Raw genomic sequence first — 13,350 nt, 5'->3', positions numbered from 1 at the left:
AGCATTCATTTCGTTAGCAGGACAGCTGCTGATCAACAACATCATTTTCACCAGAACTATGGTTATTATGCTCCTATTTTTATAAACGTATTCTTTTTGTTTAGTAAGTTCATCTGGGTGTGTGTTCTATATAATTTTTTTGCAAATATAACTTCTAGAAAAGCCTCCAGTTGTATATTTGGGAAACGCTTCAAGATATGAAACAACAAATTTATGAGATAAATAGTTTTGTAAGAAATACATTTGTAAACTGACGGTAGGAAACTATTTTTTTTTTAGTAGTGGTGTCAGCATGTTTTAAATCCCATTTACTGAAAATGCCCATTCAATCGAAAAGCATAGTTGATAAAAACCAGCATCCTCGCCATCATTGATTTAATATTGGGACAGGAACGCAACAAGAATATAAAATCAACATTGTAGCGTTGTAACGTCATTTAATATGCTTACACAGTACAGTTTTAAGAAACATTCGTTACTTAACTATTCTATACTCTACCAATTATTTTATAGATCAGTCCTTAATGAACATATGTATGTGTGTGTGTGTGTGTGTGTGTGTGTGTGTGTGTGTGTGTGTGTGTATTTGTACAATCGATCACGTTTGTGTGAATGAGTCGGTGTGTACTTACACATAGTTAACATTGTCCCGCTGTAATAAGTCACTTTTTATGCTACATTTATGTCTCAGTCTTAATTATGTCGAACGCACCGTACGTTATTGTCAACTTGTTAATGCATTCCAGCAAAGTGGTTACATAACAGAGCTGGAAAGTAATGTTAGAGCAATTATGAGTTACTGTGAGGTCATTTTTATTTGTAAACCAAAGCTGTGTTCCTTAAAAGACATCGAAGTCGCCGTTGACAGTATCAAATATTTGTTACTATTGCAAATTCGGCCTTATGGCCATTTTCAAGTAACACTGCGAAGTTATCCAGTTACAGTTTGCAGTCTTCCAGTTTCGTGTGGTTCTTTTAAGAAATTTCATATGACTGTGAATTCCAACCATGAGAAGTTAATCAAAGCTGGATTGTTGGCGACTAGGGCAAACGGATGAGGTTCCAGGAGCGTCGTCGTCTGGACGACTCGGCGGGAACATGTGGCTCCGGCGGAGACCACATACCAGCGAATCCTCTGTCGGGCACGCACTTGGCGTTGACGGGCCAGTCACAGATGCCTTCTGCCTTGTTGTACTGCAGCCCGCTGGGGCATTCGAACGTGACCGGCTTCCCGTGGTCGCACATGCAGAAGCGGCTGCAGTTGAAAGCGTGCGGCAGTTGGATGACCAGAGTGTCGTCGCCGTTGTACTTGGGACAGCCGCCGACCGCGGGGCACTCCGTGCTTTCTTGCGGCTTCACTGGAATGACGTCGACCGGCGCGGGCGCCGTGCTGGAGGGCTCGCGCGTGAAGATGACGGTCTGGGCGCCGGGCGGCGCTGGCTTGTCCGCCTCGGATTCGGGCGGCGTGCCGACGGAGCAGCCCGCGGCTGCCGGCCAGTCGCACACCTTGAGCACCGCGTTGAAGTGCAGCCCGCTGGGGCACACCACCATGGTGGGCTCGGTGGAGACGCACTCGTAGAAGACGGAGCAGTTCCTGTCGTCCCGCAGAAAGGTTATCGAGCCCGAGCCGGAGAACGTGGAGCAGCTGCCGACGGGTGAACCGAGGGCAGCGCTCGTCGTCAGAACAAGCCAGAGGCTGGCTACGATGAAACCTGAAACAAGCAATGACAGCATGAGCGGAATATGTTCTCACTATCTGACGAATGCAGGGTATCAGAGTTTCCTTAGTGGTCCACAACGTGCCGGCCGAAGTGGTCGTGCTGTTCTAGGCGCTGCAGTCTGGAACCGCGAGGCCGCTACGGTCGCAGGTTCGAATCCTGCCTTGGGCATGGATGTGTGTGATGTCCTTAGGTTAGTTAGGTTTAACTAGTTGTAAGTTGTAGGGGACTAATGACCTCAGAAGTTGAGTCCCATAGTCCTCAGAGCCATTTAGTCCACGACGTAAGAACAGTGAAAAGATTGGATGCTCTCCGCGAAAGAATGGGTTTTATTCCCAGCCTTCGACTATTTCTGCCCTTTTTTATTTTCTTTTGTTCACATTGACTGAAGTTTTGTCCCTACACCGTTTACCTCTTCTGACGTCCCACCAATCTACGGGGTCTTATTTATTAGATTACTGTTTCATCACAGCAGCTAATTTACTTTTGTGGTTGTCGAGCGGGAGGATGGGCAAGGGTGGCTATACCCCTCGTCACAGATGGGTCCCAATGGCCTCCATCTCCTCCTCCGTACGCAAGCATTTTGCATTCACTTTGTATCCCCTGCAACAGCTCTGACCGCCAAGCATCATTTCTGTCCTAAATACCTCCATCATACCATTTGAAAACGCCATGGAATACGATCAGATGGCCTTTTTCACTAGATGGGACTCTACCTTTGACAGTTGTTTTATCTGATCAAAGCACTGACGACGTAGTTCAGGGCAACAGAAGAAACGTGCTCGCAGAGCAAGCTGAGCCCAGCAAGGTACGAGCACGGCGAACGGCGAGCGCGGTACCCCCATTACCAGCAGATGGCCGAGAGAGGGAGGGGGGGGGGAGGGGAATGGAGAGTCGAGTGGGGGACACAACAGCTGCCGTCGCATTTTCGTCACAACGCTTAAATCCGCGACCAGTTGCATGGAAATGACGACAGGAAATAGTACTGCTACAAATGAAACAAATAAACAAAAATACACACTTGCCACTTTATATAATTATTGTTTACTTCTACATTTTTATTACTTTATTTTGTCAGCTGTTGTATTAAAAAGACGTAATTGAAGTGTGTTGTCCACTGTTCTCTTGCACTTTTTCCCTTTCACAGTTTCACCTGTGCCCAGAGGAGCACACTGCAGCCTGCGACCAGACAGCGAATTCCTCAGCCTCGTCATCTTGCTTTTCATTGCAGAGACCAGTTTCTCGCAAGTAAACGTGGAACCGAACACTGATTATTACTGTTGTTTGTGGGAAAGAGGAAATCTATGCTTAGGGAAGTGTTTATAGAATTTCAAGGTGTTTTCTTTGTACTGACAACTGTCTTTACATTCTGTGTCATAGAGAAGTTCAATAATTTCTAGTAGCAGTTCGGGACGAATCCGCTTCAACGGATTCTTCACTCTGCAGTAGAACGCACTGCTCTGTTAAACGTTCTGACTGACTGTAGCGCATGTACCAGAGCTGTTAGATAATGGGCGATTGAGCTGCGTGTGTTGGGGCCTCATCTACTAAATTGTCTGGAGATAATGGCGTCACACATAAGAAATGAGTCACCTTGATTTGTTGCCACGTCAGACACGTAAGCAAATTAGACCATCGATGTTCGTATGCTGTTAAATAAGGAACATAATTTCGTTCATTTATTTGTGCACCTAACTGAAGAAAGTATGCTGAACACTAATATACAGCATTTTAGAAGAGTCAAACTATATCGGTATGGAACTTCCTGGCAGATTAAAACTGTGTGCCGGACCGAGACTCGAACTCGGGACCTCTCCCTTTCGCGGGCAAATGCTCTACCAACTGAGCTACCCAAGAACGACTCACGCCCCGTCCTCACGGCTTTACTTCTGCCAGTACCCCGTCTCCTACCTTCCCAACTTTACAGAAGCTCTCCTGCAAACCTATGGTATGGAGCATAATATTTTACTTTCCTCTCTAATGAAATTATTTAGTGTAACATGTAAAAAGTAGGCCTGAAAATCGATTACAATCAAACTAAAATAACGTATAAATAGACTGTGAAAGAAACAGCATAAATTAACAATGAAGTCGCAGATCCGGTTCAAGGCTTTTGGCGCTGAGGGCAGCTGGAAAGAATCCCTCGATTTACTGGAATAGAAATGGAAAGGTGAGTAATGGTGACTCAAAATACTTGTTGTAAACAAATGAATTTTTCTATGCAAGATTTCGATGTTTGTCAAGGAGAAAAATTACGGTTAGTTTGTATTGATATTTTGACGTGGGGACGTAAGGGATCCGCTATTGCAACGAAACTCAATAAAATTAGACAGATGATCAGTGTACGATGGAGAGACATCGTGTCGGACTGTAAGAACTGATTATAATTGCAATGGAAAGTAAATGGATGTTGACAGGACACGTAGACAATAGAATGTGTAGTCGACATAGTCAATACGTTCAAAATTGGCTTCAACGATGAGGAATGTCAAGAGGATGACGTAATGGAAGGTAGCTCGTCAACATTATAAAACGTACAGTATGGACGTAGAAGCGTACAGCTGAAAACTGTTATGGATGGGGAAATCTGGAAGAAGCCAAATGATAACGGACGCTGTTTCTTTTCGCTAGAAACTCACCTGGAGTGGACGTTTTGTCGAAAATAAATATCTTGCACAAATGATTTTGGGTTAAATAATTTTCTTCCACTATTATTTTCTTAGACAATACGTAGATGATCAGAACTGAAATAATCTCTTGTAATAGTTTCGAATATATATACACACTATTTCATTGTATCAGTATTATCCACAGCATAGTCTTGCAGGTATCGTATTCATCATCGATGAAGTACATTACTGGATTTAATCCAGAGTGTTGAGATAACTGCCTAATATTATTCTGTAGCCTCTCCATTTCGATAAGTTTTTCGGATTTACTGTATATCAATGACCATTTGTCGTTATTTCGAGAGCATGAAGCATAAATACAAAAGTCTGTAATTTTCGTGTCACTTATAAAACAACTTTGCAATTTCATTTAACAATTTGACGATGTCAAGAATATCATCAGCTTCATAAATGTAAATTATGTAATTATGACATGACACATAATATTAATTTAAGAAAAAAAAAATTTCAGTAGGTCGAGGGAAGCCTTACCTCTCATTGCTTATTCGTATCTGCTCTCGGGCTGCTGAATACCCTTCAGACACAATAAACGGATCGCAAACTACTGGTTGGTAGAACTGTCTTATATAGTACTATGAGGTTGATAGCGCCGATATAAAACCAATTAGCTGAACCCTCTTGAGATTATCGTCTGAAGTGGACTACTGAGAAGTGATGGAGTGTTTTCAACTACGCATACTCTTGGTGCGCATTTTTTTTTTTAACAGAGGGGCTTCTATAGTTCCATTTGCCAATGGTGTACTTCGTATCCTGCAAGAGATACGTTTGGAGAGCTTTATTTGCTCAGATAACTCGAGAGTCATTTCCTGATAACTGATTTGGAAGTTTCTATGTTCTAAGAAATATGTAAGCATCTATCACGATAACGATGTGGTACCTGTTCACTTCTGATTCTGGTGCTCGATCAGAAAGCCACGCAAAAATCTGCACAGCAAAACAAAAAGTAGAAGACAATTTCCTCAACTCCATTTGGAGTCGACAGAGAAAAACGAGGATGACACCGTTCAAATTATTTCAGTTTAGTAAATGTTTGGTGTGGACAGTGTAGAATAAATTTTCAGTACGAGTTGAGCGAAAATATTTCGCAATAATGTATAGAAGAAATATGCAGAAATGATTAACAAGACACGTACTGATTCTTTTAATTGCAGAAAATTTTAATTATAATAAAAACTAACTTATTTTCTTAATTCCTCTACTACGAACTATCTTAGTTCCTTCTCAACAATATACGCAGCAACTCTGATAACAACGTAGTATTACGAGAGTAGCAATGTTTGCAATAAGAGATACCAGATCCACTCTTGTTGAAAAAGAAGAGGGTATTAGGTTTTAACTTAATGTTAGAGATGTGACCACTAAGAATAACCAAAGATCTGGATTGGATAAGTCTTGCGAAGCAGTCATGCTAGTACCACGTTTTGCGGATTACAGAAAGCACAGAAAGTTAAATCAAGAAATACCTCAGATCACTGACGTAAGCTGTCAAACTGTTATTTATGTCAGAGGTACTGAAACGTTTTTTGCCTCGTACACAATGTGCCATTGTTTTCCGTTTTGAGTAGACCCACAGATTTTATAAACTAAATTTTTATAAGTTTGTCAACTTCAAATGTGTTTTTGACAGTTGGTGCAGTAATACTCACTTTGACAGGTTTAACTGTAGAAGCTTAAAGTGAATAACTTTAAAAAAGTATTAAGTCTTATACATTTTTTACTTTGAGTGACACAAAATACAACTCTAGCGAAACTAATTCATTAATGCTCTCATTGGGAGCTTTAATTTACTAAGGTTTAACGTTAAATCTTCTCTTCATTGCTTTCCAAATTTCTTTCTTTCTTTCCTCGTCTTACTTTTTTTAAGACGATTAGCAGCGGCACTGAAATCCCTTTCCAAGATGTATGAAGACGGAAAAACTTTATCGTGGTAGTCCATAATACTGGATAAGTAGGAGGTACGTCTCTCTGAAGGCATAATTCCTTATCTGTGTTTCTACACAATACCGTAAGTACTTCGTTAGCGATTACTTCCATCAGTATTTTTTTTCGTTATGTGAGCTCCACTTCTTCATTATCACTGTATGTATTAATAATTTCCATAGACGAAACACACTCAAATCTAGTACCATATTTAAATATTGGCGAAGCGTTGCCATCCTGGAGCTTTGTGTTAAATTGAGAAACTCGGAAAATTCGCGCTGTCCTACGTTTTGCTTCATTCGTTTGATTATGGCAAGAAATAACGGACTGTCACCATGTAATCGCAAGTAAAGCTCCTAAAATTTAGTAAACCAATATGTTAAATAAGAAATGTTTGGTTTCAATTTGCTTCAGTTTTCTTTTAAAACCCTATCTTTAACATCGAAAACGCTAAAACTCAAGAGGTGAGAATAATCTTGTCAAATATTAGCCTTTTGACTGTAAGTGTACTGCAATGTAAAGAAGTCGTCGATCAAAGTTCTCGTCATTTTCTTCACAGAAATGCGAAAATAATCTACAATTCAACGCATTGCTTCGAATTTTGTTTACTGCAAGAACGAAAAATTGAAGGGATTGATGGAGTGAAACTTCCTGATTTTTAGCAACTAATAGTTGTCGATGGGTGACCCAGTGTACTGCCAACATCTTAGGTACATTTAGTCTTAAATGGCGTATAAACCCACCATAGCACGCTAACAGACAAGTACCCCTGCTGCCACTTATATTACATTTAATGAAGGGATTGTTTTTTCATTGAAATAATCTTTCAAAACATTAAAATATTGGATCACCTTTAGTATCTGTTATCACGCCAGGGAAATCTTGGGCAATAACAAAACGAAATTATGCCAATAATAATGCTTCATTAGCACGCAAAGTTAGCTCGTCCAGTTGTATGAAGAATGGGTGTTTTGCAAATAATTACCCAAGCCGTTTTCAATATCATAACTTATTTCCCCAATACATCTTTGATCTGTGTTATTGCTCAGAGGAATTGCTTTGAGTGTACCATAAGTAGCTCTGTGCAGAATTGTTTTTTAAATCTCTTCAGTTTCTGAGAAAACTAAGCGTTCCCCGACAGTAAGCTGTTTTCCAGACTTTGCTATAACCAGCGAGATACTGCAAGCCGCCTGCTAGCAATCATCATTTGTTACGTCAAAGCAAATATATTGTCCACCAATTGTTTCTTCTGTAGTTTTTCTTTAGTTGTTCGGAAGGATATCAGACCTTCACTTGTTTTATCAGGATGACACATTATCAGACAATCCTCCACCTTGGATGGTTTCTTAGCATTGTTGCTTAACACTCTGTTGTACCAAAGGCGCATAGGTTGTCGATTGTCCGACGATGGTGGAATGCACTTCAAATGATCACAACTACTGTCTACGCTTCTTTTTAGACTCAAGAACTTTCAGTATCGTTTATGTGTATATTGAAATTAAGATATTTAGGTAAATGCGGTAAAACATTGGAATAACAATGACACACCTCAACTCGGGTTATCGGGTCATGACTGGCACGTCTCTGGGATTACAAATACAAAATTCAATAGAAAGTATTTTACTTATTTTTATCCGACATTCCCAAACAACATGACATTGATTGATTTCAGCTTGTAGACTACCTAACTACAACAGCAGCTGGTTCACAAAGAGATGAACGAGGGCTTCTGAGCTCTGGATCGGCAGGAGTCGGTGTACAGCCACTGCTAACGTCATTGATGTAACACAGAACATTGCGCATGAAGCCATTGCGATTTGACTGTTGTGCCGTGTTGTTCTGTGTCGCAAATTAATACATCTCCTGTTAAGTGAAGTAGCGGTTCCTGGCCGATTACGGGCAGCGCCTGATACTTCTTCTACTCCTCGGAGAAGGATAAAGGGAATGGAACTAGAAAATTATTAATAATACGGCTGAAAGTTGCGAGCAGGAGAACGAAAATATAGAGTTACTCCACTTACTTTCGTAGCCGATGAGACGAATAGTGACGTACGCAAAACCAAGCTTCATCTTCGTAAAAAGAATTCTGAAGTTTTTTTGCGATCTAACTAACTAGGATCCTCTCCCGTAAACTCACATTTATATCTAATACAATACTGAATTCTTTCTCTTTTCTTTTTATTTTCACTTTCGTGAAAATCTAGTATGTCCCAGGATGCCGATGAAGACTGCTTTGGGAATCACTAGTTCATTTATTGCCTGACCAGTATCGGTCCCGCATGCCTCTCATCACAGGCGTCTTGTATACGTACCAGTTTCTTAGCACATGCCAAATACGTTTGGCACCAACATTCGTGTAATTATTTAACCACGTGAAAGTGGTCACAATATAACCATAGTAGTGTAAGTATTGTGTAACTGTAAAGGGCAATGGCCTGTAATTGATCTCATCTTATATTAATCGCTAGAATAGAATCGGTGTAATTCATCATAAATATTGGTTCATGAAGAGTAGATTGGTAATGCCAAATATTCAAATTCCCAGTGTCAAAATAAAATATGCATTTTTCTTTTAACGCAAAGATCAGTTTTGCGAAATTTATATGATTCCTCTAATAGTATTTGTTGACATTTGAATTAAGTCCGTCTGTTTCTTCTCTCTGCTTACATAGTGAAACATTTCTGCGTTTCGCAACAATTGTCAATTTACACTTTGACGTTTCACAACAGTTATCATATGAGACCCAAATATTCATTCTCATTTTTTGTTTTCTCTCCTTCTCATAAAATATAACAACGTGTTTAAATAATTTATGACGTATACTTGGCTATAGTCTTTTTAGCGACATACGTATCTTTTTATTAGTGACTTACTAATCGAACATTATAAAAGAAAATGCATGGCTTCCCGAGATATGTAATGAAATAGAAATCATAAGATCTGTGAAATTTATTCGCTATATTTTTTTCGTATCACTTACTTCCTGCCATCTGTCCTGTCTACATGGAAAGCAGAAGGTGAAACCATTAGATTGATTACATGTAATTCAAAGTTTAACTTACTCTGTTTAATATTTGTACTAATATTTCCTGTCATGACCTTGTTTCCAAACATTTTATGCAAGATTGTAATCAGGGAGCGAAAACCACGATAGTGTCACTAATGTGGTGATGCTGTTGATCGCCGCCATTGCTGCAGCGTTAAATGTGTATTGCATGACCAGTAAAAAGAGTTTGCGTTTTCTCCAAAATTTGGTTTTCGAAGTCCGATTCATCTATATTTCATCTTATATTTCTTTCTACGTTCATGCGCCACTCTTTTAGCTGCAGGCGAGCAGCAGGCCAACAATCACTGTTCGTGCCCACTTTTAAATCCGCTCCCATCATTAAGACAATTCCGTTTTCTCATCCTGCTCTTCAATACATAACATTTAATCACTAAGGAAAGAGAGAATTTATACAGCGAGACCTCGACGAAAGTTGTAACTGTCTTACACTGTTTCTTACATGTTTCGTGTACAGTATATAGAAGGAGTCGCGACAATTATTACGATGGAAATTAAAAGAGTGACTCCATGGAAGGGAAAGTAGGAGATTTAAGGAAAAAAAGAGAGGACCCGTGATTGAGATTTACAACCCACCACTGCACGAGTGAAGGACAGCAGATTTATTTTCTTTATCTTAATGTGCATACAGGTTTTGACACTGAGATTTTTGTCCACCACGTATCTAAAAAATTTTAAACGTTTGTAAGGCAAATTTTCACATGCAACAGTTTTTCCTTGTCACATGATGTCTGTAGTTGTAACATACCTCATACAATTGCGAAGTCATGCCGCATTGCTATGTGAACGACGCTTAATTGTTGATCTAGATAAAAGTGAATGTTATGCACCGTTACCAGGTAGACGCTTTTTCAAATCATAATTCATTCAAAATTCTTTCAATCGTTTGTTTCTTAAATTTCGTGTTACGGTAAAAACAAGAAAGAACACAAATGGCCGCGAAAGAAAGTAATAGCAAGGAACTTAACACCAAACGAAGAGAATTTGCTAATACAGACGTTGAAAATTCATGCAATTCAGAACACGGTCTAGGATGACACACTGGAAGTGTTGCAGATATTTCAACTGATTGTCTTTTGTGCGGAGCTGATAATGACCTACGCAATCATTTGCGTAATGTCACTGTCCAGCATCATGATGTTTCAAGTGAAGTAAATGTTCGAGTGACGATATTTACTTGAATCGAACGTGCTAGTACGTAATCCACCCACCGATTCAATTACACTGTTATTATGAAGTCTATAAACAAGGGAAGAAAACATAAAAGGTCTTTGAAGTGAAAAATAATCGAACTTTAAGTATTCATCAACACAACAAAAAAGAATGTCAGATGATTTACGACAACAAGCCATTGATTAAGAGAAAATGATTTCTAATTTTAACATTTTGTCAGTTCAGTATAATACTTGAGCAGATGATATTGCACGGTCAAAGAGGGCTTAACCTGGTTTCCCAAAAGGTATACAGTCTTTTTAAAAAGAACACGAAGAACAAAAGGAAGTGCATTCAAGCTAGAAAATAAAGTCAATACTTTTCTGAAAGAACAGCACGCTAAAATACCAAAGCAATTTAATGATCAGTGCAGGCACGTTCTTGATGACTTTCCAGAATGGCTTTTGCACAAAGATGAAGAAATTAAGGGTAAATTAAATTCAGAATTAGAACGAGTTGTAATTGAAACGGTCACAGCCGCTCTGTCTCAGTGAGACAATTGTGGCGAAATGGTAAAGTCTGAATTACATAAATGTCGCTTTCAGCAAAACGTTGGCAGATTGGCTTAACCCAGTGACTGCACAAATTACGAGGGTATAAAGGAATTGTCTTGTCAGGAGAACAGTTCAGTACACACTGACGTCTGCTGGTAGAATGTATGATAGGCGCACCAGGCCTGCTGCATATCACGTGACACACGATAATGGAATTGATTCCAGTGATTTATAGCCAAGTCGGAGTAACGCCTACACTATCTTCAGAACAGCTAGAAGGAAGTGTAATTAGGCACAGACAATTCCATTTCATTTTACCAGATAAACTTGTACCACATCCCGTTGCGTTGTGTTCATAAAGTTTTTGAACGGTGTGCTACACCAATCGTGAACTGAATAACACAAGATTCGCTTCACAACAGGGTTATCTATGGTGATGGCACCCCGTGGGCCATAGACACGGCAAAACTTTGCCAAGAAAACGAACAGTTCGAAACAGTGTTTCTAAGCCTTGGTCATGATACCATCAGGGAAGAATTATGAAACAGCTGTTTAATCCTGAACCCTTCCATATTAAACGAGGTAGTTTCCATACATATTTTGAGAAATACTTAAACAAGACTTCCCACTAGGACGAACTTTTTTCAAATAAAGCTGTGTTAACAACTCTGAAGGCAACGTTACCTTTAGAAATCTGTGAAACATTAGTACATATTCTGGACGACAACTCACAACAGTTTATGTCAATAGTAGACACCACAAACCTGATACATAAAGGTGTAAAGGTCAGTAATCACAGCAGTAAAGGTTACAAAGTTGCGCCACCTCCAGATATGCTCCATAGGCAGAGCCTCGGATTGGCCCAGCTGAATGACTATCACACTACACATGTGACGTCACCTTCTTCACCACCTGGGTATGAGCACAACGTGCTCACTACCATCATCCACCGAACTTGAATCATAATACCAGGAGAAAATATGATAATCGGTATCACCGTGGTTACCAAGATAACAGGGTCCGACAGTTTTCTGGGAATAAAGGCAACGATTACTGACATTTGCATGATTCCATTCGGAACCAAGGAAATGTGAATAATACTTACTTGCCGAATAATTCAATGTGTGATGGTCCACGTATCTAACTGGGAGAATGAGGCCTGGAGTCACCTGTGAACCTCAACTGACAAACCATAATATGGCTTCATCAAACTAACTTTGACCTCACTAACTCCTTCGATGCCGATCGTTTCGAGGGGCTGGGGCAATCAAACAATCACTTCAAGCTGTTTATATACAATGAGGGGATTCTATATATGAGATTAATTAAAAGTGGATCCGCACATATGTTCTAATAACACTCAAGTATTAGTTCAACCTTCAGTTGATGCTATCATTGGAATAATTCCTCCTTCATTTGTGTTGGACACTGGTGCTCTGTTAACGCTATGCCACAGAACTTGTTCACTAAGATTATAATGATAAACAAAGTGCCAAATTACCCGACACAGAACTGCCGTAGAGCTGGAGCTTTAGGGGAACAATTGCAACCTGTCAAGTGGCAGAAACAAGTAGGGGTCGAAATACGAAATGGAGTTACGTTTTACCCTTTGCAATTTCGAACAGTCTCATAGCTGAATGCTTGCTTGGCTGGAGCTTTTCCGAGAAAAGGACGTAAATTAGCCTCTTCTATGGGTAACTGCTATTTATGCATCAAAGGCAAATACATCGTAGTTGATCTAATGCAAATGTGGGAAATACTATCAGGGTATTAAGACAAAATTCCTGAAAACGAGAAGTCCACCTGTGAATGATTCTTCAGTACTCTATAGTAAGAACGAGGACAACAAAGCTCACAACCATCACAGAGTATCAGAATCCATTTATCTCAGTTCAGAGCAAGAATTAAAGAATGCATTTATATATATATTTGGTGAGAAACCATATGTTACATATATGTATGTGTACCATATGGACGTGAGGTCACATGAAACGTTATCGCGAAAATCCTACTCCATCCCATGGGTTAAACAAGGGGCTACTGTGAAACAAAATTAATGTTTTGCTGGAATGTCATTGAACCACATCAGTCATCATATTGTAGGCCATTATTAGCAGTAGATAATGCTATGGCCAAATTCGGTCAATCCTCGATGTACATGCCATTATCAGAATAACTGTGCCACTTAGCACACGATCAGAAAACATAGATGAGTTGATGCAGAAATTCCACGATGAGAAATTTTTAACTA

At 39.7% G+C, this 13,350-nt stretch overlaps 1 protein-coding gene across 1 annotated transcript; it reads right to left on the bottom strand.

Moving 5' to 3' along the window:
* Positions 1–420: 420 nt before the first annotated feature.
* LOC124607118 (probable chitinase 10) lies at positions 421–4,953 on the bottom strand. The gene is made up of 2 exons (XM_047139320.1): positions 4,880–4,953; positions 421–1,712 (listed from the first exon to the last, which is right to left on the bottom strand). The coding sequence occupies exons 1-2, from the start codon at positions 4,884–4,886 to the stop codon at positions 1,042–1,044; spliced, it is 678 nt and encodes a 225-aa protein (XP_046995276.1). The 5' UTR covers positions 4,887–4,953; the 3' UTR covers positions 421–1,041.
* Positions 4,954–13,350: the final 8,397 nt, after the last annotated feature.

Source organism: Schistocerca americana, chromosome 3, assembly GCF_021461395.2.
Source record: "Schistocerca americana isolate TAMUIC-IGC-003095 chromosome 3, iqSchAmer2.1, whole genome shotgun sequence".
NCBI classification, from domain to species: domain Eukaryota; kingdom Metazoa; phylum Arthropoda; class Insecta; order Orthoptera; family Acrididae; genus Schistocerca; species Schistocerca americana.
Note: the sequence above shows the minus strand (reverse complement) of the source record. Positions and strands in the feature narration are given on the sequence as shown.